Below are 26,959 nucleotides of genomic sequence, written 5' to 3' on the forward strand. Positions count from 1 at the left end.
CCATAAATCAGATGAAGAAACTCTGGACATTCAATCCTGGTGAGACTGAAGAAGTTTCTGCTGCCAAACCGAAACCAGCAGACACGTAATGTAGAGTTGGTCCAAACCTCCAGAATAAAAGCCCAAAAGACTCATCAGCTGCTCATGATCAATTCTGACTAACAGCAGCTTTCAGAGGCGTTTTTAGTCGAGACCCAAAAGAAACAGAATCAGCTCTTCTGAGGAATTCGACGTGAGCCTCCTCCCTGCAGAGAGAACACGAAGCCCTGACCTGAGGTTTTTCATCAGCCTCCTCTCTCTGTGTGTTTGTGATTTCCCAGAATGCCATGCGAACGATGCAGTTCACAGAGGAGAACATCGGAGACATCCTGCGCCTCCTGGCTGGTGTCCTCCACGCGGGGAACATCGAGTTCATGACGGCCGGAGGAGCACAGATCTCCTCCAAATCAGGTCTGAGAACTTCACCTCATCCTCCACACCTTTGTCTCTCTACACCTCTTTGTCTTTCACTGTCACTATTTTTTAACTTCTTTGTTTTCTGGCCAGAATGAGAGATGTCAAATTAGTCTTTTTAACTTTACATTAACCTGGCAGTGACCTCTAGTGGTCGTTTGAAGTATGACTGGTGTATGTCAGGAACAAAGGTGGAGGGATCACAACGAGCTTTATAATTGTCCACAAAGTTACAAATTTATTCACTGAGTTTTAAAATGAGGATCCCTGTGTTTGCAGCTCTCAGCCGGACGTCCGACCTCTTGGGGCTAAACTCGGACCAGCTGGCCGAGGTGTTGACCCACCGGTCCATGATCCTCAGGGGTGAGGAAATCTCCACACCGCTGACTGTAGAACAGGTCTGTGATCTCCAGGCTCCACACTGCTATGAACTACAGTAATTACACATCAACATGCAGCTGAGTCTTTTTAAATCTGTATCACTGAGGTATTGGATGGTTGTTTGTTTAGAATCGAACAAACCTTTACACCACTGATTTACAGGAAGTATGTAGAATGTTTTTGAGCCATGCACCAACAGTATCTCCTCCTGAACAGGCGGTGGACTCCAGAGACTCCATGGCCATGGCACTTTATTCTCAATGTTTCAACTGGATCATCCGTAAGCTGAACAACAGAATCAGGGGCAAAGAGGACTTTAGATCCATCAGCATCTTGGACATCTTTGGATTTGAGAACTTTGAGGTGTGTTTGAACTTTAAATGCCATCATAACTGTGTATAAACTAAAAAAAAAACAATTACATAATTGAGGTGAAAGTAAAAAACTCCGGTGCTGTTTAGCTGTTTCTGTGTCTCTGAATGTAATTACCTCTCAGGGATAAATAAAGTTTATTAAATTTAACTGAACTGAATTAAATTCCAGTCTCTCACACGAGCACATTCAATTAAACTCAGCAGTATGACCTTAAATTTCTCCTCTACTCAGTGTTTTAATCATATTTTAATTGTTAATCAAGAAACGTGTAAACACACCTCAGGGATTCCTTGTTTTTCAGCTCATTAACTCTCTGTCTGTGTTTTCTGTGTCTAATATCTGCCTCATTTTGTTCCCTACAGGTCAACCGCTTTGAGCAGTTCAACATCAACTATGCAAATGAGAAGCTTCAGGAATATTTTAACAAGCACATTTTCTCCCTGGAGCAACTTGAATACAACAAGTAGGTGGAGGTTGTTTGCTCCTGATGGATCGTTTTGTTTTTCACTACAAAACTCAAGTTAACGCAAGTTATCTGACCCGACTCATTCCCATTAACTCATTCTCAACCAGATGTTCTCTTCTAACTCGAAGCACTGAAAGTCTTGTAACTTAAAGTATTTAGAAGCTGATAAAGTAAATGTCAGCACCATTTCACGAGAAAGTAAAAGCACAGCTCTGGTATTTTTAAACTGAGGCTTTATGTTCCCATGCTGCGTAATCCAATCCAATTGTCCACGTTAAAGTTTGTCCATAAATGCTTGTTTGGATAGATTATTAAATTATTAAAGAGTCAGATCCTTTTAGTTTAACCAGAAACATCACTATTTATCACTACCAGACTCCACTGACAAAAACAGGGATTTTACCGAGCAGAACACAGGAGCTGCCTCTATCTGTTTGTTTGTTTGTGTTACTGTGTGACTTTCAGTGGTGGAAGAAGTAATCAGATACTTTACATGAGTAAAAGTACCACACAGTAACACAATCAAACAACATACTGCACCGATTCCAAAGATTTTTGTCCTTGTTGATCATTATATCAAATTCAAACACACAAGAAAAGGTTCAGAAATACTGGAGTCATCCTTTAACGTTCCTGCTGTAGTTGTTTTCTAAAAGTTTTTTGTCATTCTTCTGAAACACTTTAATCCCCTCTGTGGACTTCAATGAGCACGTCCCACAAAACTGAGAGAACATGTTGGACGTGACGTGAGGAGGCCGTCGAGCTCTCAGTCATCACAAATATTTAGTTTCATAGGAAGAGGAAAGAGCAAGATTTCAGCCTTTAACGAGAGAACACATGAACACACGAGGACACAGGGTTAGACTATGGAAAATGTATTTTTCAATCAGTTCAGTCACAGTGGAGATTAAGCGCTCTGCAGACTGTCGCCTGCCAAGTATTGTGATTTCACATACACAAAACGTCATTTCACATCCGCCCTGTTTTATCCCGGAGTGTTCAGTTTGACCAAATCGTTCCCTGATGTTTCTCAGTATTTAACAAACACAGCTGATGATGTTGTTAGCTTGAAGGCCAGTCAGCACAAACCCTCCTCAGTGCCAAGTCATTTTCTAATTTGTACTTTTAAATCCTCAGAAACTTCTTACGTCTGTTCGTGTTTGTCCTCTGGGTTTTTTTTTTTTTGGATGAGGCAGCACAAAACTGATTGTAAGACTTCCCTATCTGCACACCAGCTCAGACTTTTCCCCCAAAAATTAAATTGCTAATCATGGAAATCACAAATCTGGATCACAACCAAGATGTAAACACATGATCGCTGCACCACAGGCTCCAAACAATCCATTATCCTTCATTTGAAAAGTCTCAATAACACGTCTTTACATGCTGCTCATTTCTTCAGATGGTCTCTGACCCCTGTTTTGTTTGGCTGCTTCCTGCAGGGAGGGCCTGATCTGGGTCGACATCAACTGGATGGACAACGGAGAGTGTCTGGACCTGATCGAGAAGGTACGTGGCTGAGAGAAAATTCAGGGCCGAAAAGAGCAAAAGCAGATGTGAAGATGACGGCAATGAGGTTCAGAACAACCGAGATGACCATGATATCAATCACGATGTTGCCGATGACGATGATCTCCCTCTGTTTCCATAGAAACTGGGTCTCCTGGCACTGATGAATGAGGAGAGTCACTTCCCCAAAGCTACAGACGACACGTTACTGGAGAAGCTCCACAGCCAGCACTCAGTACGTCTCCGATAGATATTTTTCTAACAACGGAAGTAAATTTTTTTTCCCTCAGGCTGAAGCTAAAGTCTCTGTTAGCCACCAATTTATCAACTCTCTAAATTCATATCAGCCACAGCAGCTCAGACATCAGCACGAACATTATCAGAAATGAATAAAATCATATAAACTTCACTCTAATTTGAACAGAGTAAGGTCCTTTTGTTTTTTAAGTTGTCTTTAAAACCTTGTCCATCAGCTCCACTGAAGCGGACGTTGATTATTTCAGCTCAGGCTGTAGCTCGGCTTCTGAGGATGAACAAAAATGAAAATAATGTCCATTAGTGATGTAATTAAACTCTTGCATTTATTGGTTGTTGGGGTCATTTTTGAGATGAATGTTGTGTAAAAATTCATATTCAAAGTTGTCGTAGCATCTGTGGCTAATGGATCCCAGGCCTGCAGAGTTCTTGGCTTCTGACTCTGCAGAGAGCAGCTTGACTTTATTTAAACACTGATGTCACTGCAAGTAGTAAAGAAGTAGAAAACTATTAATTTGGATGAATATGAGCACTTAAATATTGCCATAAATATTTTCCTCCAGCGCTTAGTGAAGCTTTACAGGCTTGTTAAAAAGGATTATGATCAAATGAATCACTGTTTGACAGGTCAAACCAGAGACAGACTGTTAGAGAGGACGTTGGTGTGGGACTCAGTGTTTTTCTGCTGCCTGAGACTAATTCTTTCTAATTATACCACATTATTAGGAACAAATAATCCTCCCTCTCTCATGCAGGTTATGATTTCAGTCAGCAGCTGACGTCAGGAACCAGGTAATAAGTGAAATAATGAAATGGTTTCTTTTCTCTTGCTGCAGAAAAACCCTTTCTATGTGAAACCACGTGTTGCTGTGCACTTCTTTGGAGTCAGGCACTATGCAGGAGAGGTAGGTGTTCAGTGTCACAGAATGTAATGGTCCTGCTCTCGTCTTTGTTGACGTCTGACACCACCTTGTGGCTCGTCGCAGGTGGTGTACGACGTGAGGGGGATGCTGGAGAAGAACAGAGACACGTTCAGGGACGACATCCTCAACCTGCTGAGGGAGAGCAGGTAGGTCGCAGCGTTCCCATTAAAGAAGAGGCTGCTTCAGATTTCTACCTTTGTTTCCTTCATTTCCACATTTGAACAGTTTGGACTCTAACGCCTCCATCAAGCACATCTACATTAATGTTGCTGAGAGAGTAAAAAACTCATGAGTTCTCATATTCTCTCAGTTGAACACAGGATTACAGTTGATGCACACTGTTCTCAGGAGAAGAAGAAAATTGAATTCATTTCTTCATTAAACTTTTAATGTATGTCATTTGAGATTAATTATTTCCTCAGGCCTCATTTTAAATGGCACTGATACAGATTTACAGATTTTCATGTATATGTTTAGGTTCTTCTTCTTCCTCTGTGCACAAGTAAAATCTGATAAGAGTTTACAGGAGTTTGTAAATGGAGTGCACTTAAAACGTCGCATCATCAATAACACGACAGATATTTTAACTGCAGAGTCTCTCGTGCTGTGGATCTGTGTTTGTTTACCGTCTCCTTCTGTTTGTCAGGCTGGACTTTGTCTACGATCTGTTTGAACACGTCCTGAGCAGAAACAAACAGGACACTCTGAAGAGCAGCTCCAAGCGCAGACGGCCCACAGTCAGCTCCCAGTTTAAGGTGAGTCTCAGATAAACAGAGATCACACACAGCAGAGTTCACTGAGGTTTATAAACAGAAGTACATGTTAGTCTGACAGTACCAGTAGTAGCAGTGGCCACTGTTGTAATGTTTATAACAGCAGAGGTAAGAGCACCAGTGGTAGCAGTGAGTACTATTACTGGTTGTACTTGTAACTGTTGCAAAAGCAGTAACAGTGATCACAATGTTACTGGTTAATTAAGTTGTATTAGTAGTAGCAGGAAGCAGTAACTTGTACTGATAGTGGTAGTTGCAGTTGTGGTAGATGTAGTTATTCTAATAGTAGCAGTACATGGTTATATGAGTGGTATTAGCAGTAGCATCCTTGCAGCTGTAACAATAGTAAAGTACTAATAGGTGTAGTTTTAGATTGTAGTAGCTGTTATAGAAACGTAGTTGTAGTTGTACTACAGGTGTAGCAGCACAGCACTTGGCAGTTTTTGCAGTAGCAGTAATAGCAGTAACTGTTGTACAAATAGCAGCAGCCACAGTAGTTGTAGTAGTAACTTGTGATTGAAATAGTGGAGGCAATAATGTTTTTTGTGCAGTGGTAGCATTAAGTATTGCAGTATTTGTTGTAGCAACAGTATTTGTAGTAGCAGCAGGTATTGTTGTAATAACATGTAGTAGTATCAGTAGTAGTAGTAGTTCCTTTACAAGTAGAGGTATGAAAGTATTAGTGGTCATAGCAGTAGTGTCAGTATGTGTAATACTGAGACTGGGAATATTAGTAATCACCGTAGTAAAAGTAGCAGTTTCAGTAGTAGAAGTAATCTCAGTAACTAGTTGTTGTGTTAATTAAAGTGTTTGTTGTTTATTTTGTTGCAGAACTCTTTGCACTCGCTGATGGCCACACTCAGCACTTCTAACCCGTACTTTATCAGATGCATCAAACCAAATACACACAAGGTGAGTACTCATAGAAGTATTAATACACACACACACACACACACACACACACACACACACACACTCTATTGTGCCTTTAGCAAACATCAGCAGAGGAGATATAACAGAGACTGTGTGTGGATCGTTTTCATGTAATAATCAGATGGTCCTCCCCCACCAACCAGCCGCAGACAGGAATGAGAAGTGTCTGGCCCTTTCGGTGCCCTTTGACCTCAGGTTGCCTAGCAACAGGCTGGAGTAGCGGAGAATGTGGGGATAATGCACACAGATGACGTACAGGAGGGAGATTCACAGTCTGCACTGTGACTCCCACCACTGACTGGAGACAATCCATATCCACTAAATATTGTATTACATTTACTGAGTGATATGAAGAGACAGAAATAAAACAGGACTGTGATTGATGGGAATGAATTGTTGCTCAGGTTTGATTGTCCAGTTTCCGCAAGGTATGATTGTCCTGTTAAGAAGTGTCGATGCTAAAATGGGTTTGTTTGTGTGTTTTTGTTTTCTTGGGTGTTGACGATCTCAGCTTGTTGCTTCTTTACTCCACCTTAAAGACGCAGTGTGTAGGGTTTAGAGACATCTAGTGGTGAGAACACAGATTGCAGCCCCTGAACTGTCCAAGTGTGTTGGAGAGTCTACGGAGGCCGTCAGGTGATAAAACTATGCTACTCTGTCAAAAACACTAAATATTTTATTGATTTTATTGATCTTTTTTAATAGTTTTATTTCAGTTCAGTGTGAGAGTCTGTCATGTTTCCCTCTCTGTGACGTTATGTGTGAGGTTTAAACCTCCCAGGCTTCCTGTGTATCGACTGACTCATAGTCAGGACTATTCTTAGATCAGCGTTCTGTCGATATCTGTCTGAGTGCCTCGTCGACTCATTAGGAACATCAACCCGAACGCCACGTTGAAATGCGGTCAACACAGAATCAGTGCTGATGTCAGTGATTATTGATAGCTCCTAAGTCTGGTCGTCTGTGGTGTTTGCTATCAGAGAATTTGTCCCCGCTAATTAACTGTCTGCTAGAAACTTACTGACATGTTTATTAGCTTTGGACGTTTTCCTGTAACCACAGGATGTGTGGTGCAGCTCTGATCCCTCAGGGAATCTATGATAAAACACAATATATTACACAGCAGTTAATGCTGGGCAGGATTTATGCTGCTGATACAGTTATTTTTCTGTGAAGAGTTAAATGATAAATAATAAAAGCTGTTTGATGATATTTAGAATTTACAAAACACTGTCGTCTGCAAAACAAGGAAGTCCAAAAATAAAAGGTTGTCATATCGTAGGTTCTGAGGATGGCGGTGGCAGATGTTCCTATTATTTTGTCCACCCCTTGTATAGTGACACTGCTCATATCTCGTCTGAGCAGCTGTGACGGAGGCAGACGTGGACACTGAGAGGTTTGTGACGCAGATGTGAAGCATCTCTGAGGAGTTTTGTGTTTCAGATTCTCGCTGTCGTTTGTGTTTTTTTTTTTTTTTCTTGATTCACTCAGACACAGAGAGTCCCTCTGTCCCTCTGTGTGTGAGGAGGGGGGACTGTGGTTTCTGTTCTTGGTACAAGCTCATGGAGGAAGGGTTGTGAGGGGCGGCTGTGGCTCTGGAGGTAGAGCGGGTTGCCCACCAATCGGACGGTCAGTGGTTCGATCCCCAGCTCCTCTGAACTGCGTGACTGTCAATAATCAAAATACTTGATCATATTTTTAGTCTTATACTATTTCAGTAGCAGTTTTTTATTTTTCAGATTTGAGTTATCTCAGGCTAGCATCCCCATTTGATACATTTTGCTTATGTTGTGAATGTGCAAAGGTTTTCAGTTGGAAAATCTGTTTATTTTTTGTTTGTTGAGATATCTTTTACAAGAGAGACCTGGTGAAAATGGCAGCATAGAGTAGATAACATGAACAAACTGTTAATTCACAGAGGACGCTGCAGATCCCTCTGGTCTGGTGTCATGAACAGGAGAAAACATTTTACTGAACCCAGGAATTCTGGAAAATGTTACCAGATTATTTTCTTTGAGGAAAATGAGCAGCAGCTTTGGTTCAGGGGTGAGGGTGATTTTCTTTACAACTTAGAAAAGACACATTATATATTAATGGCGGTGAATGGGTTGTACGCATTAGATATGTGCACACGTGGTCGTCTTCAGTGTCCTCGGGGAGACCAGCTGGACGGCCCGCGAGTTTTTATGAGGCGAAACAGGACCGTCTGGACTCCTCCTCTGATCAAATGTTAAACAAGGCTGGATGATGACTTTTGAATGGAGCTTAATGTAGTGAGGGGAGGAGGTGGAGGGGGAGTATTAGGGCCGCCCCAGGGGAAACAGGGGTCAGGAAGACACGGCACGTGGCCCCTAAAAGCCCCCGAGAGGCGTCCCTGTCATCTGCCCGTTTGACTCTGAGCAGGTGTCAGAGGGGAGGATGATGATGCCAGTCTGCCTCAAAAACGTCAGATTCAACTCCTCGCTCTTCTGTTTTTATGACATTTTCAGAAAGTAAAGTGCGAACGTTTTGTGAAGTGAGGAGAGATGAACTCTCTCACTAATAATCTAGGAGCTATTCTGGGCTCAGTGATGTAACGATGTGTTGAAAGAGGCCTGCAGGGTCATGGGACTCCTGCAGATGGTGAGTGCAGTCTGTGGGGAAATATCAATATATTGACAGAGTGTATAATAGTGTGGACAGACTGTTGGCTCTAAATACAACTAGGACACACACACAAACACACACGTCTGTGCATGTGCTGTCAAATGTTTAAACCATCTTCTACAGTGAAGAAGCTAAAACACGTCTACACTCTCAGATGCGTCAGTGTCGTGATTATCTGATCAGCTCGGTGTTGTCCTCCTCACCAGTGTTTTTATTTTATTGATGAGCTTATTTTCCTGAAATAGTCAGCAGGATGCGCAGTAAGTCAAGATGATTACGACTTTTAAGAGCTGGACCTCCAGGTAAACTCGTTATAACCGTCTGATGCGCTGGAAATTTTAGATTCAAACAAATGATTATTGAATATACAAATATTTATTTTTTCCTCTAATCATAAAGAATTCAAATAATGTTATAATGTTATGCTAACTTTGTACTCGCCACCATTATAAACAGAGAATGAGGTCGGTTCAGTTAAAATGAACCAAAATGTGAGATTATCTTTCATCTCAAGCAGATTTAGGATTTTCTCTGATCAGCAGCATTTTAAAAACACAGAAAATAAAAGCCTGAAATTCTCATTTTTATAAGTATACATTTCCTTTTGTGTCTGTCACACACAACAACTCCAGTTTACACTCACACACACTCGCTGATGAAAAGCTGTCATCCTCATCATCTACGCTTATCAAGTGCAGTCGGCCGTCACCACAGCAACCTCATCCCTCTGCAGGCAGCCTCACTCTGTGCACAGTAATAACAGATTATAGAAGCTGATCAGAGGCTATTGATTTTTTTTTGTTGTGCACCTGCACTGACAGCTCAGTGTGTCTGTAGAACAAACTGGTACAGTCTGTGACATGTTCAGGTAAATCAGTGGCTCTGTGATCAGCTGCTGCTGTGGGCAATAACACAAAGACACATGGTGTGGTTCATGTTAGCCAGGTGGCGACGCTAAACCTGAATGCTAACAGCCTCAGCTAGGAGATACCTTAGACTTTCTATTAAACACACCCATTAAACAGCAGTAAAACTCTCTGTATATATGTATATATTTTTATTACATTGCCCTGTTTATACTGTTCTTGTTTAGATTTTTATAATATTATCTTGCTTACATCATCTTTTACTCATATTTATGCCTTTTCTTCTGCTGTAACAATGTACATTTCCTGGCTGTGGGACTAATAGAGGATTATCTTATCTTATCTTTATTTGGAGATTCACATGTGAAAGAATCAAACTGTTCAGTTTACAAACCAAAAAACACATTTTGCATGAAATCAGTATTCATGAAAATAACGTTTACAACAGAACAGGACAAAAACACATCAAATAAAACTTGTTTATTCCTCTTTTCTCATCACTTTTCGCTCATTACAGCAAAATAAATCCACATAGTTTAATACACTTTATATAATCACACACAGTAAAATAAAATATACGTGCTTAAAGAAAATAGAGAAAATTAACTGCATTTTAAGAATTCTAGGTGAATAGATTAGAAGAACACGATGTGATTTAACATGAAAATAGTGGATCGTACAGTTAAATTATCATGTGGTGGTGTTTCTCGTTAAGACTCGTGTTCAGACTGAGGCAGCGTCATCACACCAGTCTGCAGTTAGTGGACACAAAAAGTCAGCACTGTGTTTGAATGTAAACAGCCTCACACACACACACACACACACACACACGCTGTCAGGCCCTACAAGTGGCCAGCACAAATTAGCCTCAGCAGGAGACGCATCGCCATGGCAACCACAGCCCTCCCTCTCCACACAGAGGAGGAGGAGGAGGAGGGAGTGGAGAGTTTGGGGTTTGAAAGCCTTTGTTTGACTCTGTGGTGGCAGAGCATGTGTATACGAGTGTGTCTGAGTGTGTGTGTGTGTGTTGAGGACACAGATGCAGACGCAGGCGGCAGCTTTTTGGGGAAGTTTTCTGTCTTTTTATTTATTTTTTTTGTGATCTGATCTGAAAACAAAAAAGACAAAAAGGGATTCTGGGAGCTGCGATGCACGGTGAGACCTGCTGCATGTTGAGTTCTTTTAATGGGAAACGGTGCGTTCAAGTGTACGCTTGTTGCATGGAGGGTTTAAGTGTCCAGCTGGAGGGTTTTAGTGCTGTGGAATGAGGTGAGGTCCAGCGGTTTGTCTAAAGGTGTTTTTGTGTTTGCATGATTTCTAAAACTAATCAGACAGTGAAACAGTTGTGGAAGTAATTAATCTGATTATAAGATTCTTGTGAAGTAGGAAAGCTATCTGTGATCTTCAGCTCTCCTCTGTTGATGCATGCTCATGTTTCTTCATTCACTTAACTGCAGGAATTAGTCCCATCAGTGTCATTATCGCTGTGTAATTTCATGAGTGAACACAGTCCCACGGATGTTTCCTGTCCGTTGTCTCGTTCATTGGACCTGAAGCTTCTCAGCACTGAGATTATACAAGAAGGAAAAGAAGCGTTTGAGTTGAGATGGAGCCTCTGGTTTGTAAATGTAAGATGAGGTTGACTAGATATTGAGGGTTAGAGATTATTTAATGACATGATGATGAAGAGGAAGTAGTTTTTCTGGTCTGTATCTAATGAGATGACACTGTATGTTGCTGCTGTTGATTCAGTTTGTCTTAAACACACAGTTGAAGTCGATCTTTGTGACGCTGAGATGAGACGTAAAGGTCTGTCAGTGAAGTGCTCGATCATCTGTCAGGATTTTACGATATGGTCTCATTTACAATCTCTTGTTGTTTATTCTGTGGCGTTGTAACATTTTGCCCTAAAAGACCAAACATCTGCTTCTGTAATGTGAGAAATGTGTCGCTTTGCTTTATATCACTGTAAACTGAGTAAGTTTGTGTTTTGGACTGTTGGTCAGACAAAACAAGCAATCTGAAGATGTCACCTTGGGCTCATTTTTCACTTTTTGACAGTAAAGTAAAACTAAAGTCAGTGTAGCTCCTGTTCATGAAGAAGCATCTAATAGAAACTTCATTGTTGGTGGTATCTGTCTATGTATCTGTATATTTATTGGTTTCATCTGAGGAGCTCGACCTTTGCTGGTTTCCTTTGTGTCATCGTTTGTTTCAGAGAAATTCAAAAGAATCCTCCTCCAACCTGAGTCGGGCTTAAATCCAGCAGGGTCTGGGATTTAGGTCGGATTTATGTCCATCTCTGAGCAGGAACATTGTTCCAGTGATTCCCCAAAACTCAGTGGAGGAGCTCCTGCTGAGCAGAGAGTGATAATCCCACATTCAGACCTGAACGCTCAGAGGCAAATTAGAATTCAGACAAAGAAACACAGAGGTCTTTGGGTTCTAGATGCTCTTAGATGCTCTGGTTAAAGCAAGAATGTTGATCCTCGCAGTGAGGGAAAGTATTCTCACACATTCACCTTTAAAGGTAGAAACATTTATCAGGAATAAACACCAAATATTCTCTGCTCCCAGCTTCTCAAATGTAAGGATTTAATCATATTGAAGAGATAAAATTCTGAGGGTAAATTCTGCTCTATACCAAACTCTTTCCTAAACAACAGTGGCAACATCTTCGTCCAGAGAAAACCAGAGGTTGCCTGAGGAGTGTTTTTAAGTAAATCTGATTAGATACTTTCTGGGTTATGAAGTCTAGTTCATGTCTCGCTGCCACCCGAGGCTGCTGAAGTGCATCTGCAGCCTTATATGACAGTAACTGTAAAATAACCCTCACAGGATACAGACTGACGTATATCAGCAGTGAGCCCAGAGGAGTTTTCAGCATCAACGCGAACATCCAGAAAACATCCAAGACTGTTCTTTGACAAAGCAACATGTAGTCACATCTTTGCTTCCCTGATGTAAAAACCTACAAATCATCAGCATCTTGTCTCAAAGATGAATTTGTTGTAAATATCTGACCTTGATCTTACATTTCTCTATGAATATTCTAGACACTGAGAGCGTCATCTAAATGCCTGAAATATAGAAGCAAGAGATTATGAAATCAAACTTGTTAATTAAACTTGAATGCAACAGACAAGTAAAAGCATTTAACTGTCACTGAAGTAACTTATTTTTGTGTCAGGAAGGGAGGAGTAAAAATGCATCAGAGTATGAATTTTAACGGTTAGTGAAATTTTGATTTGAACTCTTCAACAAACATCTACAGCTGCAAATATCAGCATGACAGGTAAACCTTAGGTACCTTCTGGCTGGCAGTGAAAGATGGACGGCTCATCCTGAGTTTGGTTGTCTTTGCGTGTTCGCCTTTTTCACCCCCGCCGGTTCCCAGCCCCCTCGGGAGCGGACGAACACGCCCCCCCTTTTGTCCTGCTGAATGCCCCAAACTCGGAGTCTTTTAGCGGGGAAGTCGGGCTGAGAAAGACACTGAGTTTAACCCTCAGGCTATTGTCACGCTCCCTGAAGAGGCCTGAGATCTTCTGTCTGCCTCTGGATGCTGATTCACGTCACTGGATTGTTGGACCGGAGCAAACTTATCTCAGAACAGTTATTCTGACGACTTGGCGTTCTCCCCAAAAACTCACAAATTTGTGACAGAAACAACAAACAGTTCCTTTATGGACTCGGCTTTGTGTCACGTTGAAACAGAATAATTTTGTCAACATACATCGCTGCATGCTGCAGCATTAGCTGCCTGTATTGGGACTAATTTAACATACTGTACTGAAGTAATAAAACAAGGTTTATGGATCTTACAAGTTAAATAATGAACAGGATGAACACTGAAGTCAAAGAGGGGAAACATCAGAGGGATCCTGCAACTAACAACTTTAAATTCAGATTCCAACACTTTATTTATTTGTCACATAAACATGATTCTATGTAAAGTTAAGAAGTATTACTCTGTGTGAGACCCATGAGGATATTTCTCTCAATGTGAGTTATTCATTCTACTTTCATGCTGCTTTGTTTCATTCACACCAAGAGTAAAGCTCTCTGAAACAGAAGATGTCATGCATGAAGACAGAAAGTGCTTTTTCTCTGGCAGCAGCTCTTTGACACAGCATGAACCCTCTCCTGATTGTGTTTTACAGAAGGAAATAAAGGTAGAAAAGAAAGAAAAAAGGAGCAGTTTCATTCAACAAGTCGGTCAGGCAGCTGTGTAAGACTCCAAACAGAACGGTTGTTGACGTCCCAGAATCTGTGCAAAAAGAGGAAACGATAGAGATGGAGAACAGGGGGTGAAGAAAGGCAGGAGGCAGAGGGCAGCTTCCTGACACCACTCGGCTTTGTACGGCTGCAGTCCGGCCGTATGCAAATGCTGGTTATGCTAATGTGGTGTCCTCTGCGGCCGGTGGCAGTTAAAGGGCGCCATTCAATCTCTCAGTCAAGATCTGGTGGTGAATTGGCCTCCCTTCATCTCAGCAGCTCAAATGGGCCATCAACGGGCTATCAGGGGAGATGGGTCCTGAATAAAGGGGGCATTACTGCAGGAATGAAAGCACCCTCTTATTCTGAGCACCCCCTACGCCCACCGAGGTTACAGGGCGACAGGGGTCCCCGGGAGAGTGGCTCTCACTCAATGCACTTCTGTAAGTAATAATGGTATCTCAATGCCAAGTGTGTTTTTTGGAGGGAGGGTTTGATTTGTCGCTGGCAGCTGCTGAGTGGTATGCAGCTTGATGTGTGCATGGACGTTTAAAGGGATGGACGTGAAGCTGCAGACGTCATGTGGGATTTTTGCGCAGATGTTTGACCTCATAGTTTTGGTTTTCAGCTCAGAACAGTGCTGAAGTGAAACATTTTGCACCTCAAGAGACAAAGCTGTGTCAGATGTTGTGTTTCAGCACCACAAAAACTTGGTGGTTGTTTTTATTCCTTCCCTTTTCCTACCAGAATGCAAAAACCAATAAAGAGCCTCCTACATTTTACCCTTTATCACAGTAAAATGTCCTAAATGACCAGTGTTCAGTGCTGTAAACCTGCAGTCAAACAGCAATCATGTCACAAAGCAAAATCAATCACCACAGCTGTGAGAAAAATGACGCCTAAGTCAGACTGTGTGTTGGCTGATGGGGTTAGATTGTGTGTGACTTCCTAGATTATCAATACTGTTGTAATAGTGTTGTGAGAGCGGTCGACTGCATCGACCGAGCTGTGTCCTGTGGTGTTACAGAGAAACTCTCTGGCTGATGCTGTGTTAGATGTTCGATGTTTTGGGATCAGTTTTTTTATTTGAACGTGAAAACATCAACATGAAGAAGACAGACAGAAGATATCAGCAACAAATATACTGTCATTTGTTGAGCTTGGCAAACATGTGAAATTTCACTGGATATACATGTAACTACTCCAGTGTTAATTATCATATATTTAAATATCTTTATTTGACCTGCAGGCAGCAGCTCCAGATGTAAATGTGACTGTTTTCAGCCAAGCGGCCTCATCTTTCCTCCTCTTTCTTCCTCCAGATGCCTGACCAGTTCGAACAGACGGTGGTTCTGAACCAGCTCAGATATTCTGGCATGTTGGAGACAGTCAAGATTCGGCGCACCGGCTTCCCCGTCCGCAGACCTTTCCAAGACTTCTGCTCCAGGTTTGTCTCCGCAGCATCTTACATTAACACATGTATCGTCCTCTGTCTTTATGTGACAGGTACGGATGGTTGTCTTTAAACTCTGCAGGTTTAGCAGCTTCAGATAAAAGAATAACCTGCAGGTCGCATCAAATCAAAATATTCTTCAAGCTCTGAGCACATCAGGAGGATCACTCGTATTTCTAAAATTTAAACATGAACACAAGAACATTATCAACCTAAAACAGACCAGAGAACCAGCTTCTGTAGAAAAACCTACTGCTGTTTCCAAAGTAAAATAAAAACCACCCTCGTCCTCAGGTACAAGGTGCTGATGCGGGGTGCGATGATGCCGGATGATCCCAGGGGGCGCTGCATCCAGCTGCTGCACCACTTCGACAGCAGCAGCACCGAGTGGCAGCTGGGCAAGACCAAGGTGAGGGACCAGTGTTTTTTCAGCTTCATGTCTGGCTGTTAAACTTGAGCTGAAGCAAATTATGTTTGGAAAAAAAGGCAAAGACTCCTTTTGTGTCGACGACAGGAAATTCATTTACTCCCAGCTCTTCCTCAGAAGCTGTTTGTTCGCACAGATTTGCATTTCCTGTCCATCAGCAGTGAGATTTTTCCCTCCTGCTCAGTATAATTGACTGTTTCCTGTCAAACCCTGAGCTCCTGAATGTCCCGCTCTGCCTCCGGCTCTCACTGCCTGATCCGTAGCCTCCTCCCTAACATGGAATATGATTGGATGCAGACTTACTCTCCATTTTGGCTGCACTCTGCTCCCCTCAAGGCTTAATTTGGCTTCACGCGTCTTACAAATCCAGCTCGATGAAACCATTCCAGAGCTCAGGTACCTGTGTGACTGCAGGCCGTGTGTGTGTGTGTGTGTGTGTGTGTGTGTGTGTGCATGAATAATTGAAGTCCAGAGCACCTGAAGCGTGGAATCCAACAGTTATTGGATCCAGTCTTCATCCTCTCTGTCTGTCACTGTGTGCTTCCACTGCAACGGATCAGGAAGAATATACCGACTGCCTGTGTGTGTGTGTGTGTGTGTGTGTGTGTGTGTGTGTGTGTGTGTGTGTGTGTTTTCTGTGGGGAAATGACAGATGGGGGACACAGATCTCCAGTCACAGCATGACCGTGTGATGCTGCAGGAGGTGACAGCAGTGGAGGATGAGTGTGTGTGGGTGGATGGACGGATGAATGGTCATTAGTGTGTGTGTGTGTGTGTGTGTGTGTGTGTGTGTGTGTGTGTGTGTGTTTGTCCAGGAGCAACAACAACACAGGAAACAGAATTAAGAGTCAACACCACAGAGCTCAGGTGGAACAAGCTTCACCTGAAAATATCAGCGAGGAGATTCATCAGCATGTTCCAGAATATTCCAGGTGTTTGACAAAATTTCCCAGAGGGAGTCATCCCAAAGGGATCAATAAAGTCTGTCTAAGTCTAAAAAGTCTTTTAATCTTGGTAAAGAAGAAGAAAATTGTCGACGTATTGACAAAAAGAACCTGCAACTAAGCAGAACAACAATGAGCCATTCTTCTTACAGCCAACACAAAGTCCAAAAAATAACTAAAAACAAACCAAACAGCAACAGCAGCTTAAACTCGCTGCAGACCAACTCTGAAAAGTGAAGACGTGGAAGAAACACACCTCGTTATTCACTGTAGCTTTAACAAAAGTCATCTGAGGTGGGAAACAGAAGTGAAATATGTTAAAGAAAAGTGGCGTCTGCACACTGACTCCAAACCAGACGATAAACAACGTTAGATCCCAGCTCTGCAGATTCTTTGTTTGCTTGCTTGAGGAGGCTCAGGAGAAACAGGGAAATAACCTGTTGGATATTAAATGTATCCACACACATCCATCATACTTACAGCTGACAAACCATAACCTAAATGTTCGTATGGTTGAAATGAAGGAAAGCGGTGTCCTGTTTATTCTGAGACATCTCGGTGAGTTTGGAGGGTGAGGATGTTTTCTTCATCCACACACTCGATGCTGATGCATTTTCACCTGCAGACTTCTCTGAAATATCCAATATGGCTGCCACAGTGTGTGTGTCACTTCACCTGATCACCAGAGCCTCTAACCCTGGCTGTGTCGACACCATGTTCAGCACTGAACCATGAAGCTCCTGCTGCCTGTAAAACCTTAAATCAATTCTATCTCCCTCAGAGGGATTCAGCTGCTTTGTCCCGCTGCCTCTCACCGTCAGATTTACACCGAGCCGGCCTCCTGCTCCTTTCAGTCGGCACATGTCCTGACTGTTGTCTGGGAGTCTTTTTCTGTTGTTTCTCTTTTTTTTACAGCCTCAAACTTAATTTCCTGGAAGTGATGTGGCTCTGCCTGCCTCTCCCAGGGTTCTGTTCTCTCCACGGGCCTGACCCGTCACAGCGAGCGACGCTCCCCGAAGCCCCCAGCAGCAAGAATCAGAAGTGCACTGAGGCTTAGCCAGACTTTTGTTGCACTAATTAGCATAGTAATGATTAAAAAGGATTAGTCGTTCAATTCATCGGGATGCAAATGTGTGCACTCGTACGCGAGGCTGCGCGTGATTCATGTTAGGAGTTGTTTGATAAAGTGAGCGAGGTAAATGTGAACGTCTCACTTTGTCTTTTATGTGAGTGTGACTCACAAAGAGCAGGTCCCCATAAGGCTAACCTTATGGTGTTTATGTGTGTGTAGCACAAAAGGACATTCAGACAACATGATGAGTTTTTACAGCAGCAGTCCTCAAACCACAAAAACCTCCTCAACCCTCTGCTCCAAATATCTGTTTTCTCTTTCTTTAAAACGTTACGTTTTATTTCTGAAGCTCGTCAGAAGCTAACACAGACGAACACTGTTCAACCACACACAACGTGGTTTTAAATTCCAGAGGGTTTGAACAGATTAGGATTCAAATAAAATCAAGTGGAGACAGTGGACAAACCTTAAATCTACTGTAGCAGAAACAGAAGGAGCTGGAGGTCAGAGGACTGACATCCCCTTCAGGACATCCCCTTTAAAGGACAACTTCCTCAGTAACTGTAACTGACTTTACTCCTCTCTGCTCGTGCTGCATCTCATCTTTTACCTTCATCTTATTATCATGTTCGGCCAAAACTACACTGGACCACAAAACACATTTTTCTCATATTAACCAACTTGTTTACATTTATTCAGAAAGAGAGAGAGAGACTTTCACCACGTTTTACATCTAAACTGAGACACTGCTGGTTTGGAGTGTTTGTGTTCGGTGTGTGTGTGTGTGTGTGTGTGTGTGTGTGTGTGTGTGTGTGTTGGTGCACATGCGTGGGCATGTACTGCCTGTTTCCTTGTTAATTAACATGCTCATCCAAGATGTCCAAATCACCCCGACGAGTTTACATTTCCCCCTGAAAATCTCATTAGTGCCTCTGAGGATTCAACACAAACACACACACACACACACACACACACACAGTACATTATTCAACAGGAGAAAGCCGATCTGTACTCCTGCACCTCCACAGCACTGTGACATTTCCCCATCGTTCCTGTCGCCTGAGACCACATCCCATATCTAATTTTCCTCCCTCCCTAATCGGATTAACCCCCGGCGTCCCTCGCTGGGCCTCGTTCCTCTATCAATGGACGGCAGCTCGGTTCCTATAGCGAGCAGCTGCTCTAAGTGCCTGTAAGATCGGCCTTTTCACAGAGATGTAGCTGAAATCACTCTCCGCAGTAATCTGTGCTCTTTAGCAGCGCAGACAAAAGGAGAGGAGGATCTGGATTTGATTTATGTCGGCTGCTTTGTTCACTGCACTTGTTCCTCCTGAAGGGAGTGTCTGTTAAATGGTGATGTTGGAGAAAAAGGAGCAGGGTTTTTCTTTTTAATTCTGTTCACTTGTAAATCTTTTATTCATAATGTGTGTGTAATACAGCGGATGTAATGAATGTACTGTGTTAAGCAGCGGCTGGGAGTTTAATGTATTCTGCTTTAGTGTATCTGTTTCTCACATACACTAAAAACTATTTCATCAACTTTATTTTTACATTTTCGAGTCATAATCAAGGAAAATATTAAAATCAAACATTAAACATCCATTTATATAAGAGTTGTTGAACTTGTATTTTGCTTTTTCTTCACTTAAACTTAACAATGAAATATTTATCACATCATCAACAGTGATAAAAGAACAATAACAACATGTTCTCTCCTCCTCTATCTCCTGCCCTCTCCTTCACTTCCTCTCCTCCTCTCTCAGGTCTTTCTTCGGGAGTCTCTGGAGCACCGTCTGGAGAAGCAGAGGGAGGTGGAGGTGCTGAAAGCCGCCATGATCATCCAGGCTCATGTCATGGGCTACGTGGCCAGGTACAACTCAACATCAAACACCTTCTTCCAAACTGTTTAATGTTCCTCCAGTCTTTCATTGACTGTGTTGTTTATTGATGCCGTCCTGCGCACAGGAAGCAGTACAGGAAGCTGCTGCAGTGCATTGTGGTCATTCAGAAGAACTACCGGGCTTTCTACTGGAGGAGGAAGTTCCTGCTCCTCCGCTGGGCAGCGCTCACCTTCCAGAAATGCCTGCGAGGCCAGCTGGCCCGCCGGGCCTACAGCCAGCTGCTGGAGGAGAGGAGGAGGAGGGAGGAGGAGGAGGAGCGCCGCCGGAGGGCAGAGGAGGAGATGGAGAGGTGGGCCGGGCAGCTAGAGGAATTTTCATCTAAATTCTCCCCATTGTTGCCCTCTTGTGGGGCTGTAGCTCTGAGAAAACAAATCCTCTGGTGATGAAGCATTTTACTCACAACGTGTTTGGAATTTGTTTAATGACTCTGTGGTCAGGATGAACAGAGACACCACCTACAGACAATCCTGTAGACAGGACTTTATAAACACAGAGATCATGAGTGAGTCCAAATCACATCCCACCACCTCTTTATTTACTTACTTAAGATTTAAGACATCCATTCAGCTGATAAAACATATTCTCTGTCCATTTTCTAAATTCTGTTTCAAAGCTGATTCCCTGAATCTAGGGTTCAGCTCCGGTGGTTTTGACCCTAAAACAGTCATCACTGACTGTGAAAATGTCAGAGTCTGGCTTTAAAAGCTCACCATGTGTGATTTATGTGTTAATTTGTTAAAATCCCGGGAAACAATACTGAGGACATGGTCTCAGTTGTAATTATAGCTCTGAGAGAAGCCGCCACAGCAACACCTACAATGTCTGATTGGGAAGTGATCTCTGAGAAATGTAGAGTGAAAATACAGCAGCGTTTTTATATGGTATGTACTGTTGACTGATGCTGTGGTGGATGGTGTATATTTTCTATCTGACCTTTACATGTGTTCTAAATGGCTTTTATGGGATTTTAAAGCCACGATGAGACGGGAAATGTAATTACTTGTGTTTTGGTAAATCCTGCCTCTTACTGTCTGTTTCAGTCACTGATGTTTGTCTCTTTGTGTCTGTGCAGGGAGAGACGGAGGCTGGAGGCTGAGAGACACATCAGAGAGGTACGAAGAAACTGATTATTAAGGAATTTAAGTGAAAAAGAGTGGATTAGTTTTACATCTTAGACATTTCACTGATGACTTTTTGCAGAGGAGGCCAGTTACAGCTTTTTGCTGGATGAGAATGTACTCACTGGCACTGCAAAAAAAATCTGAAACCATGATCCAAAAACAGTTTCCATCAGGCAGTTTTCCAATTTTTGTTTTTTTTCCATCCTCAGGCTGAGGAGGCCAGAAGACTGGAGGAGCTGAGTCGTGCTGAGGAGTTGGCAGCTCTGGTTCTGGCTGAGTCTGAGCCTGCAGCAGCGGTTGTAACATCAGCAGACACCCTGGAGGAGCTGGAGTCAGCAGAGGCCCTGGAGGAGGTGAAACCTCATGAAGCTTCTCAAGTGGAGGAGATCCTGCGACTGGAGCGGGAGATCCAGGCACTGCAGAGGCAGAAGGAGCGTCAGGAACTCTCCCTGACTGAGGCCTCCCTCAACCGCCTGCAGCACCTCCGTGACCAGGAGCTCCGGCGGCTGGAGGACGAAGCCTGCAAGGCAGCGCAGCAGTTCCTCGACTCGCTGAACTTTGACGAGATCGACGAGTGTGTGAGGAACATTGAGAGCTCGTTAGGAGTCGGAGAAGGGGATGAAAAGGAGAAAGACAGCAGACGGAGGAGAGGCAGTGACGAAGAGGAGGTCGACGAAGGGTTTGGGGCCGATGACGAGGCCTTCAAAGATTCTCCAAACCCGAGTGAACATGGCCACTCAGACGGCCAGCGGACGAGTGGGATCAGAACAAGCGATGACTCGTCTGAAGAAGATCCATACGCCAACGACGGTGTAATCCCACCGCTGCCGCCGACCACACTGCTTCACCAGCCGCTGCCTTTACCACCCGTGCCCCCGGCCTGCCACAGCGCCTCCTCCAGCGGGGACTCGGCCTACTGCCACCCCCAGGCTTCATCTGAGGCTCAGTCTGATGACCTGGTGGAGCTCATACCTCCAGACGAGGATTCAGACTACGACCAGGATGACTATGATGAGGGCGCCATCGTGTCCAGTGGCAGTGTGGCGTTCTCCAACCCCCGCAGTGGACAGTGGTCTCCTGACTACCGCGGCTCTGTAGGCACCTACAACAGCTCAGGGGCGTACCGCTTCAGCTCAGAGGGAGCCCAGTCATCGGTGAGTATCCCCCAAAGTTTTTCTAGAAGTCATCTTATGGTTACAAGGGTCAGCTTCAGTCATGGTTGCTGTTCTCTTTAGCCAAATAATCTTAACTTACTGCCTGCTTACAAGGATGATAATGAGCTTTCACTCTCAACTTTCCATCAGTCCTCTGCTTGTTTATGTTCAGTGTAATGGGATATGATGGACAATTTCGTCAGTAGGAGCTGGAACTCAGTTTCTGCTGCTGACTGAATGCAGGAGAATTTCCCCGGGTGAATAAGATCTTAACATAGCAACACCCTTAAGATCCACTGCAGTGCCTTTTTCCCCTACAGTACTAATCCCAATCACACTGACAACTTTGGCGAGCTTCAGGTTGTATTAGCAGTCAATCTTTTTGGTGATGTGGAGTGTTTATCTGTTCAGAGTCTCTCAGCTCAAATTATTGTCAAAAAGAGAGCATTAGTAATGTGTTTAACACTTCAACACAATCAGTTAGGAAACGAGTCCATTTACTGCTAAAATACATCCAGTGTTCACCACTTTACAAGTCTGTTTGTCACAAAGTGCTTTATAAAACAATAATGGAAATAACTATGATTCAGTAATGCTAACATTGTACAACCTGAACATCTAATTTGAGTTGCTTTTATTCCAGTTTGAAGACAGTGAGGACGACTTCGACAGGTTCGACACCGATGACGAGCTGTCGTATCGACGGGACTCTGTCTACAGCTGCGTCACACTCCCGTACTTCCACAGCTTCCTCTACATCAAAGGTAACTTTAGAAATGTCTCCACTGTGCAACTATTATAAAAAATCCTTTTATGTATGTCACTCTCTCAGAACAGGTCTGAAATAGCACAATTTTCATGTTTTTGGATTCATGCATTCATCAAATACACAAGTTTAGAATAAAGGAGTAAATGAAAGTGTCCATTCATTCATTTGTTCATACATCACATTATTTTGACTGAAACTGAGAACTTTTCTCCAGGTGGTCTGATGAACACATGGAAGCGTCGCTGGTGCGTTCTCAAGGACGAGACCTTCTTGTGGTTTCGGGCCAAGCAGGAGGCTCTGAAGCAGGGCTGGCTGCACAAGAAGGGAGGGGGCTCGTCCACGCTGTCCCGCCGAAACTGGAAACGCCGCTGGTTCGTGCTGCGGCAGAGCAAGCTCATGTACTTCGAGAATGACAGCGAGGACAAGATGAAGGGGGTGCTGGACATGCACAGTGCCAAGTAAGGACGAATCAAGTCTAGTCATCAAAGGGGGTGGAGTCAGATGTGGGTCAGTCGGTTAATTTCCAAACCAGAAGAGGATGTCTAACTCCACAGCCAGTTTCAACTCCCAAAAAACAGCATTTAGAGGGTTTTTTAAATACTTACTATACTATAAATACTATAAAAAGAATTCTCAGATGCAATTCTTTTAATGGCCACTAGATGCTGACTGAAATTGAAATTAGACTTTTTTTTCAAGATAAGTTATAGTTGTATTTTCCGCGTGTCCTGGTGATGATTTTGAAAATTAAATATAAATAGCAGTGCAGTGCTGATTTGCTCTTCTTTTTTTGTGATGTGCAGAGAAATCATCGATAACACCGGTAAGGAGAATGGAATCGACATTGTGATGCCAGAGAGGACCTACCACCTGATCGCAGAGTCTGCCGAGGACGCCAGGTGAGTTGTGTGCTTTTCGTCTTCCAGTAGAGATTATAACTTCATGTTTTTGCTTGACAAAAGCACAAAACTGGAGCAAAGACTTAAGTGCATTGCTCTGTTCACTCTGTCAGTAGATCGCTTCAGCACTGGAACCACATTCATATAAATATTATTCTGATATTAGAGGTTACATCATCATTTCAGTGCTGATGCTGTGCTCATTGTCCTCTATTAGTATTTTTCCCTCTGGTCCTGTTGTTTCCTCATTTGGTGTTAACACACACACCCACACACACACACACACACACACACATTCTCAGTCACAGACAGTATAATGAGGAAGAGGTATTGTCGCCAGGGGGTCGGTGTGCTGGTTGCTGCGGGCAACACATTGATTTGCTCTCAGAGGGACAGTCCACTTCCTCCATATATCTGCTGTGACAGGAAGGTGTGTGTGTGTGTGTTGGCAGCAGGTTTACAGTGTCAGCCTCTCTCTCAGTATGAGCCAACATCAGCTCCATATGTCTGAGACACAATCAGTCTGAACACAGCATTACCCACATTCCCCCTTATATACGGACACAGATACACATACATACACAGCTGATAGAGAGGCCAAGATCTCCAAAAAGTTTAGTTTTTACCCCAGAGTTTCCACTGAACAAATGTAAGTGTAAAATATTATGAATCACACTGAAAGTCTTTTTAAAAGCTTATTAATGTCTTGTTCATTAAATGATGATGTTGTCTTGATGGTTACAGCCAGTGGTTCAGCGTGCTGAGTCAGGTCCACAGCTCCACGGAGCAGGAGATCAGAGAGATGCATGATGAGCAGGCCAACCCCCAGAATGCTGTGGTGAGTACAAAGCATTTAAGGAAACTGAGAAGAATAATAAACTAAAAAGCCTCCCAGTTAATCATCAGCTATAATAAAATTAAACAGTAAATGTGAACAGTCTGACTCCATACAACTGCTGATTCAGCCCCTTCACACAGGGGGGTCAGTTTAGCTTTTGTTGTCTGTTTCAAGCTCCACAAATCTTCTAAACCAAAAATTGCCATAAAGCAGTCCTGCTTATTGATTTGCAGCCAGAGACACTACAGTGATAGAAACCTCTCTAAAACACAGTGACTGTGTGTCGTGATTTCTCTAATCTTCTTTCCCCCCTTATGTCTGCCTGTTCATAGTTTCAATTCAATTCAATTCAATTCAATTTTATTTATATAGCGCCATATCACAACAACAGTCATCTCAAGGCACTTTTCATATAGAGCAGGTCTAGACCATACTCTTTAAAATAGGTATTTACAGAGAGAGACCCAACAAATCAAAAAATCTAAGTTTCAGAATAAGCACAGTTTGTTAAAACAGTTGAACTTAATACATCTCAACTCACGTGGATGTGTTTTTTTGTGTTTTAGAAGTATTCCATACTCACACTGGCCCCTATTGCTCTGTTCTTTTCTATTCTGCTGTAGTCCTTTGTGTTAAACTGACAGGACACAGATGTGTTGAAAATGCCACACCTTTTTTTCAGAGTCGTACCTGTGGGTGAACGTGTCGATGCTTTTATATGTGTGTGTGTGTGTGTGTGTGTGTGTGTGTGTGTGTGTGTGTGTGTGAGTGAGATAATTGGTTTCTATGGGGCAGAGGTAGGTCAAACTCATTATCCACACCCTGAACACTGTTACTGAACCTTCTCTCTCTGTGTCTGTCTCTTCAGGGAACGTTGGATGTGGGGATGATCGATTCAGTTTGTGCATCAGATAATCCAGAGAGGTGAGGACCTGCATCAAACAGCACATCTTTTGATTGTCTTAGCGCAGGCCGACACTACTTCACACACTCTGTTTCACACACTTTAACAAAGTGAAGGTAGAAGCCAATACTCTTCACTTAGGCCTGTCGACCTGCTGAATTTCTCTACATGAATTCTGATGCTGTATTCACATTAGATTTAATATCCCTCATATCAACAGCTCATGATGTGGTACCTCTGTGTTTGTTTCTGCAGTTACTCAATTTACATTTTTTGTAACTAATTTTAGTTTCAACTCAGCCCAGATGGGGTGTCTTTGTTTCATGCATGTTTAAAACTCAAGCAATGGCTCAAATACAAATAATAAATAATTCCTACTTTATTACTTGACGCTGTAGATTCAATTTGAAGTCTGTTCTTGTTATACTTGTCATCTGGCTTAAAAATCAAAGTTAAGTTTTATTGCTCTGGTGTCAACCAGCGGTACTGTAGTGTTTGATTCATCATTCATCATCATCTTCTTCTTATCACTGTTAACGGCATTTCTGAACCTTCGCAGGCCAAACTCCTTTGTCATGATCACAGCAAACCGCGTGCTGCACTGCAACGCAGACACACCCGAGGAGATGCACCACTGGATCACACTGCTACAGCGCTCCAAGGGAGACACCCGTGTTGATGGACAGGAATTCATCATCCGAGGTGACAACATTATCACTTAATGTCCCTTTATTCTTAATGTCCTGAGAGGGCAGGTCAAGGGCTGGAATCTATTCCAGAATGTATTTACAGAGTTTACTATAATATGTGAAAAAATGTCATATTATAGTATGGTGTATTATACTAAGGTGTCAAAAATAGTCAAAACATGTCATAGTATACTAAGGCGTCAAAAATGGTCAAAAAATGTCATAGTATAGTAAGGCGTCAAAAAATGTGAAAAAATGTCAGTATAGTAAGGTGTCAAAAACGGTGAAAAAATGTCATAGTATAGTAAGGCATCAAAAAATGTGAAAAAATGTCATAGTATAGTAAGGCATCAAAAATTGTCAAAAAATGTCATAGTATAGTAAGGCATCAAAAAATGTGAAAAAATGTCATAGTATAGTAAGGCGTCAAAAAATGTGAAAAAATGTCAGTATAGTAAGGTGTCAACAACGGTGAAAAAATGTCATAGTATAGTAAGGCGTCAAAAAATGTGAAAAAATGTCATAGTATAGTATGGCGTCCAAAATGGTCAAAAACGGTCAAAAAATGTCATAGTATAGTATGGCATCAAAAAATGTGAAAAAATGTCATAGTATAGTAAGGCGTCAAAAAATGTGAAAAAATGTCAGTATAGTAAGGTGTCAAAAACGGTGAAAAAATGTCATAGTATAGTAAGGCATCAAAAAATGTGAAAAAATGTCATAGTATAGTAAGGCATCAAAAATTGTCAAAAAATGTCATAGTATAGTAAGGCATCAAAAAATGTGAAAAAATGTCATAGTATAGTAAGGCGTCAAAAACGGTGAAAAAATGTCATAGTATAGTATGGTGTCAAAAATGTGAAAAAATGTCATAGTATAGTATGGTGTCAAAAACGGTGAAAAAATGTCATTGTATGGTAAGGCGTCAAAAATGGTCAAAAAATGTCATAATATAGTAAGGTGTCAAAAACAGTCGAAAAATGTCATAGTATA

General features: G+C 42.5%; 1 protein-coding gene across 1 annotated transcript in view; it reads left to right on the forward strand.

Moving 5' to 3' along the window:
• myo10 (myosin X) overlaps positions 1 to 26,959 on the forward strand; it is a 113,318-nt gene that overhangs the window by 70,984 nt on the left and 15,375 nt on the right. Inside the window, exons 10-31 of the mRNA XM_051069777.1 lie at positions 321 to 450; positions 733 to 851; positions 1,051 to 1,197; positions 1,572 to 1,672; positions 3,118 to 3,184; positions 3,327 to 3,419; positions 4,276 to 4,344; positions 4,426 to 4,508; positions 5,009 to 5,117; positions 5,967 to 6,047; positions 15,118 to 15,242; positions 15,543 to 15,657; positions 19,455 to 19,561; positions 19,657 to 19,881; positions 20,665 to 20,704; positions 20,923 to 21,867; positions 22,511 to 22,631; positions 22,851 to 23,094; positions 23,440 to 23,535; positions 24,280 to 24,373; positions 25,242 to 25,297; positions 25,837 to 25,979. Of these exons, the coding sequence (XP_050925734.1) occupies positions 321 to 450; positions 733 to 851; positions 1,051 to 1,197; positions 1,572 to 1,672; positions 3,118 to 3,184; positions 3,327 to 3,419; positions 4,276 to 4,344; positions 4,426 to 4,508; positions 5,009 to 5,117; positions 5,967 to 6,047; positions 15,118 to 15,242; positions 15,543 to 15,657; positions 19,455 to 19,561; positions 19,657 to 19,881; positions 20,665 to 20,704; positions 20,923 to 21,867; positions 22,511 to 22,631; positions 22,851 to 23,094; positions 23,440 to 23,535; positions 24,280 to 24,373; positions 25,242 to 25,297; positions 25,837 to 25,979 (3,310 nt within the window). The remainder of the gene's footprint in view (positions 1 to 320; positions 451 to 732; positions 852 to 1,050; positions 1,198 to 1,571; positions 1,673 to 3,117; positions 3,185 to 3,326; positions 3,420 to 4,275; positions 4,345 to 4,425; positions 4,509 to 5,008; positions 5,118 to 5,966; positions 6,048 to 15,117; positions 15,243 to 15,542; positions 15,658 to 19,454; positions 19,562 to 19,656; positions 19,882 to 20,664; positions 20,705 to 20,922; positions 21,868 to 22,510; positions 22,632 to 22,850; positions 23,095 to 23,439; positions 23,536 to 24,279; positions 24,374 to 25,241; positions 25,298 to 25,836; positions 25,980 to 26,959) is intronic.

The sequence above is a fragment of the Lates calcarifer genome, linkage group LG4, assembly GCF_001640805.2.
Source record: "Lates calcarifer isolate ASB-BC8 linkage group LG4, TLL_Latcal_v3, whole genome shotgun sequence".
In the NCBI taxonomy this organism is placed as follows: domain Eukaryota; kingdom Metazoa; phylum Chordata; class Actinopteri; family Centropomidae; genus Lates; species Lates calcarifer.